Below are 6491 nucleotides of genomic sequence, written 5' to 3' on the forward strand. Positions count from 1 at the left end.
TTGGCTAGTCTCTTAATTATTTTTCCACTTGGCAGCAAATCAAAACTGATATTAACTGCATAAATCGAAAGACCCCCAATTCTCTCCTCGGATACCATGGGCCCGTAGTGGCGCCACGGCCAGCACGGGACTGCCGTGGCCATTATTTTTTGCACAAAAAAAATTGCAGGGAACCAAGGAGCTGACTGTTATCTGACTGGACTGTCTGATATTACTATTAATACTACTAATACTAATAATCAATTAGAGGTGTTATATCCATAGAAATATATAGATAACCAATATCTATATTATTTCTATGGTTATATCAGTCTGCTCTAAGATTTGGAATGTGTATTTTAATATGACAATGTGCCTACATAAGGTAGTGTGATTCAAATTTCAAACTTCAAAACATACAGATGTACATAGTGAAAGTATAAATGCAGATTGAAAATAGGCTTATTCTTCATAATTATGTACTGATACTGATAGTATATACAATTTTGTAAAACAATGTTTTATTAGTTATCATACTCATAATATATATTGGAGAAACTTTAGTCAAAACATCAGCTTTATCTACATTCATTTTTGAATTTACAAATTGACCTTTAAAATGATCAGAATTTGTTGCCTTTTAACATAGTCTGAAAATGCAGGAATGCCATTTCCAGGCTATAAATTTCAAAAAAATTTCAGGGGAGGGCACCCGACACACGCACTGGGACAGAGTCAGTAAAAACTAATATGAAAATATATGAACACACATTCACAAATAGGCCCTACTACCGTACCTCTCAATTACAGTTCCACTGTTGGCATCACTGAGTATATCAACTTTCCTTCATAAAAACCTATTGTAAAAACTAACGCCGAACGCTCTGCACTCGCCGCTGCGAGTGTGCCTGTGTCCGCCATGAGAATATTATATATAAAGTTATATATATTATCATTGTAATGGCGCCACAGCACACTTCGCGCAGCGCGACGTGTGCGCGGAGCGTTTGGCGTTCAGTTTTTATGAAGGAAAATTGATATACAGTGAACACAACAGTGGAACTGTAGGCCTAATTCAAAGGTACTGGTAGTATTTGTGAATTGTGCTTTAATATTATTTTCAGTTTTTTACTGACTCTGTCCAAGTGCCTGTGACCAGACCTCCCGCATGGGCTTTCGCCGACTGCGGCGTTCGCCATGTGTTCCAGCAACACACCGATAACGCCACTTTATGCTATTACTACTGGGTGATCCTACATTTTCTGCAGTAGCACATTTTCATGATTATTAGGAGGCCACTACAGCCCTGGATACAATATTTGCTTTCCAGCAGTTTTCTTCTCTCATCCATGTTCTTTATTGGACTTAACATATATGTTTTATAGCAGAGTTTCTCATTGGTTCATATTCGTTTCTCTGATTGGTTATATGTGACCCAACTCCAGCAAAACCGGATTAAGTAGGAAACTCTACAAATTGAGTTATGTGCCATATCTGATATAGATCATTTAATTTACCTTTAAAATGATATATTAATATTTGGGCTATATCTAAAGAATTGACCGATCTACAGCAATCTGAGATCGGAAACCGACTTATTCCGGAATATGCAGCTTTTGAGATAAAGCGTTCCGGGTAAGGGCCCAGTCGGGGATGAGCGGTCAGGGGCCGTTTAAAGCACCGCCTACGCCAAGCAGGAGAGCCGCAGGAGTCGGCGCCACCTGGTGAACAATGGCGACGTGCCGCTGGGCGTCAGGGAGAGGTCGCTGAGCGTTCCCGCGAGGTCCCGTCACCGCTCGGAACCGGACTACTACCATTCCGCGGAATCCCATTTTCACATGGAACCGGAGGTCGAGCCCGCGGAGTTTGCGGCGCCCCCTAGGAGCGAGTTGTTCAGGAGTTCGTCGCTGCGGGGCGCGCATCCGTATCGTGCGCACAGTGCACAGGACGTGAGTGGCGTCAACCCCACGAGGTGGCCGTCGGAATTCGCGCCACAGATGAACGGCTGGGACAACTGCGAGCTGTGCATACAGACAGCCGCTAAGCAACAAGCAGGACCTGCATATCGGGGTTCGTTCGAGTTGGTGGACGGTGGCCGGACTGAGGTTAATCAGACCCAGTATCCGCCGCCGCATCAACATTTCCATCCTCTTCAGCAGTATCCCCAGCCTCACTATCCTCAGAGTTCGTATCCTCAGTACATGCAGCAGCAGCAGCAGCAGCAGCAGCAGCAGCAGCAGCAATACCAGCCGTCCGTAACGCCGCTCAATGCCAACCCTTCCAACCTATCGCGGCTGCCGACCGGTGCGCACATCCTTGACGCTGGCGCCCTCTACCGACAGAACCGCCAATACGGTGGTGCCGCCGCAGTTCCGGGAAGTTTCAGTGGGATGCTAGCTCAGGATTACACCAACGAGGAAGCGGGCGCGTTTGCTAGCGAACGCGCTGCCACCACGCCGCCACCGCTGCAGCTTGCGCAGGCGCGCACGTTACAGGGAGCATACCAGTCGCCCTACGACGATCTGGGCCACGTAAAAACGCGCTACGAAGTTCCGTTGCAGGTCCCCATTGAGCCGCAGGGATTCGCGGACGCACCACCGGAATATCGAGGGGACGAGGATCGAGCGGAGACGGTGTTCGATCGGATTGCGCGAAACCAGGAGCAGGCTCACCACGAGGACAGTCACCACCGTTTCCACGCCGGCGCGCCGGCTCCGCCTATTCCCGATCGTCGCGACGACCTGTTCTTGCGGCGCATCATTGGCCAGCACGACCCGCACTACTCACACACGACCGACGGCATTCCAGCTACGAGAGTGTTCCCACCGTTCCGCGGTGGTGCGATGCAGCGACCACCGCCTCCGCCACCGCTGCCGCCCGACGGCGGGGCATTGCTCGATCGCGGGCAGTCGAGCTTGACTGTGTGGGAGCAGGTGAGAGGCGTGCGTTCATCGTAGCGAGGCTGCTTCGTAACGTGCACGCTACGAATACTCGTGCGTGCATTCGCTTGTGTCTCGCCGGCTATGGTCTCAGTGTTTGTTTATGTCTCAGTTGTTGTTGTTGTTGTTGTTGTTGTTGTTGTTGTTGTTGTTGTTGTTGTTGTTGTTGTTGTTGTTGTTGCTGCTGCTGCTGCTGCTGCTGCTGCTGCTGTTATATCTACTCTCCTCTACTGCATGTGTCATCATCTATCGTCATCATCTGCTGATTGTGTCTGCATTGTTTTAATTCACATTTCCGTCTCTGCTCCCCTCTATTCTTCCGGCACAGATGAATCAGAACTTTCAGCTTAGGGAGACTATCCGTCTGGATGGGAAGGAGCCGCATGCAGCAATGCCGCTGATCGGGTCTTTTGCATCGGGGAAAAAGTCGCCGCCGATGGGCATCCTCAAACCTAAGAAGGCATACAACGTCTGTGAGTGTGATCATTTACAATCATCAGTGCTATTTTGGTGGGTAAGTGGCTGGGGGACAGCTAGATATGTAGTGGATGGATAGATGGGCGGGTGGATTAGATGAGTGGTTTGCAGGGCGAAAGGTTTGGATGGGTGGATGGATGGATAGATGATTGGGTGGGCAGTTGGATCAGTGGATGACTAGTAGGATAAATAGGTGGTTGTGTGATGGGTGGTAGGATGGGTGGGTTGGTCTGTACTGAGTAAAGATGTGGATGGATGTGTGGTAGGCAGATAGGTGGGTGGGTGTTTGGATGAGAGGTTCGCTGGGTGTCTGCTGGTTGGATGGGTGGCTGGGTGTGTGGTGGTTGGTTGGGCGGCTGCTGCATGTGTAAATGTGATATTGTTTGACTGAACACACTTCATTCAAGATGATTGACCGCACGTATAACCGTCTCTCATTGTAGCGATTATTCTGGGAAGTCTGCGCATATCCGTAAACCAGGTCGGCAAAGCATTATATCAGATGGATGAGAATGCTCTGGACCCCGACTTCCTGCGCCGCCTGGTGGCCTATTTACCCGATAATTCTGAGGTAGCAAGTTTTGTATATCGCCTCGTAGCTAAATGCAGCCGTCATTATGTTCGTTTTGTATCAAGTACTGGTTGCCAACAATACTTCAATTTTTGACGATAACAAGTTTTGCAAGGCTGTGTAAATCAATAAAGGGTACACTAAAAAACATACTTGTGCATTGCAAAGCATTGATCACAAGGGAAACATGGTTTTGTGAATTGCGAAAGTCACTGTAGCCGAAGGCCGGAGGTACATACTAGCCTATAACTTGATGGCTTTTAATTTTGTTTGAGTTTTACCCATTAGTCAAGTGTATTTAAAACAATATTCAGTAAAACCTGTGGCCTAATTCAATAATAAATTTAATCCTAACTCTAATTGACTATCCATAACCTTAAACCCAGCCGTTTGTTAATCTTAGCCTAACCTTAATCGTAACTTAAAGTACCCTAGGTTTTGTACCCACGAAGAGGCATATTTTTGCACTGTATAGTGTGCCCTTTGCTGATGTCTATATCACCAAGAATTACTTATATCGATGTCCCCTTGATTGCAGTTGGAGAAATACGACAGCCTGTCCGCACGGGATATCCCGAGACTGAACCAGGCTGACCAGTTTGTTTACGAGTTGACGCAGGTGCCCGGCTACGAGAGCCGCATTCGTGCCCTTGTACTCAAGTACATCTTCATGGAGAAAGTTGAGGAGGTCAGACAGGTAGGTGCAACAACTAGGGAGGGTTGGATGTCATTGACAGGTGGGTGCTACAACTAGGGAGGGTTGGATGTCATTGACAGGTGGGTGCTACAACTAGGGAGGGTTGGATGTTATAGACAAATGCATGCTACAACTGGCTGGGGATGGTTGATGAAAAGTTCATTACCAAATAACAAACAAACATAGGCCTAATACTGGCAGCTAGTTGAGGACCAGATCAATGAAATATAGTTTTGTAATAATTAAGCTGTCAGTATTATCATGTTTGTTTGTTATTTGGTAATGAACTTTTCATTTCTACATTATTGCATGTGTACATTATAATTGTGTTTGTTGATGATTTAACCAATTACCGGGTACTGCATTAATTATTATGCTCTCTAATCTATCGTAAAACTAATAACCTTACTCCTAGGAGTGGCAGACTGATGGCCTGCGCGCAGGTTTTTCGCTATTCCTGTTTTTATTCAATGCTATTACTGAGGCTCATAGGGTCTTTAGGAGATCTATCTCGTGTAAAAAAGCGCAGCTATCACGGAGAATGCATCGCAATATTCCTCGCATTGGACTTCGCAATTCAAACTACTCTGGCACTCCAGCAAATAATCAGAAAACTCCAGAATCTTCTTTCGGACTGCCAAAGCGCCATTCTCACCGTCACGGGCCCCCCAACATAAACAAAAAATTTTACAAACACTTACCTCAAACATCTAAGAAAGGAGTAAAAGCAGACTAATAGCACACAATAGACAAATCAAATTGACATTTGCTGGTAGGGCAAGGAGCATGCAGGCCTGGGCTGCAATGAACTTGCAGACAAAGAAGCGAAACGGGCAGCCTTCGAGCCTGCAGAAATGGAGTATATCTGAAGACCACTCTCCGCTTTCTTTCTCCGAGGCCAAAGGAGAAATCAAGAAAGCCTTGGTAGAACGATGGCAGAGTTCATGGGACAGCTCTGTTCAAGGCAGGTACTTCATCCATCTGGAGCCTAAGGTAAACAAAAGGCAGCGTCGCAGCCTCACCAATCGCAGAACAGAAACCAAGCTGAACAGAATTAAACTGGACACCACTAAACTGAAAGCCCACATGTTTAAGATCGGGGCAAGTGATAGTCCCCTATGCGACTGTGGCCTCGCCATATGAAACCGTGGAACACAAGTTATTACATTGCTCACGACTCAAGGTTAGCAGGGAGAAAGATGACTGACACGATCGAACTGGGTATGTGAAGACCAACACCAACCCAAGCCATCGTCTATTGACATAGCCACCCTTATGGGCAAAACAGGAATCTTACACCAGAATGGATGCCACATCAAAACAGCCCTCTCCAGATTCCTGTCTGAGTCCACGCCAGTAATTTAGCCACATACACTCCGTTGTTACCATTTTAAAACTACAACAAACAAAATTACTATGAGGAAACACCGGTAGGCTAATGATACAAAGAGGGTTTACATTGTGACCATGACTCGTGAAGTAGGAGGATAAACGAATAAACAACAACACAACAACAATATTAGATAGTACGAGGGGTACCTCCAATAGTAGGCTTGTGCCCCAATTAATTCTGATCTACTCCTCTCCTCAGTAATGCTGAGAGGGTCTAATGTCACACGGGGTACTGCGGAACGTACCCTGGATACTATCTAATATGTCGACCGTACCTTGCCTACTCCACTAACAAGTCTAGGGAGTCGCCCTACGCCCCTACTCCCTAAACCCTAACCCTAACCTAACCATATCAAGTAGTGACGACATGCAGGGTACGTTCCGGTATAACGGACCGACCCAGGTACGTTCCGGCAAGTACCCTGGGGGACATAGA

At 46.7% G+C, this 6491-nt stretch overlaps 1 protein-coding gene across 1 annotated transcript in view; it reads left to right on the forward strand.

Annotated features, from left to right (window-relative positions):
* The window catches only part of LOC106813532, an 11341-nt gene extending 5809 nt beyond the window's left edge, over nt 1-5532 (forward strand). The window contains exons 6-11 of the mRNA XM_014817691.1: nt 1425-1438; nt 1658-2912; nt 3247-3391; nt 3839-3966; nt 4505-4663; nt 5440-5532. Of these exons, the coding sequence (XP_014673177.1) occupies nt 1425-1438; nt 1658-2912; nt 3247-3391; nt 3839-3966; nt 4505-4663; nt 5440-5532 (1794 nt within the window). The remainder of the gene's footprint in view (nt 1-1424; nt 1439-1657; nt 2913-3246; nt 3392-3838; nt 3967-4504; nt 4664-5439) is intronic.
* Nucleotides 5533-6491: the final 959 nt, after the last annotated feature.

The sequence above is a fragment of the Priapulus caudatus genome, unplaced genomic scaffold (genome assembly GCF_000485595.1).
Source record: "Priapulus caudatus unplaced genomic scaffold, Priapulus_caudatus-5.0.1 Scaffold788, whole genome shotgun sequence".
NCBI lineage: Eukaryota > Metazoa > Priapulida > Priapulimorpha > Priapulimorphida > Priapulidae > Priapulus > Priapulus caudatus.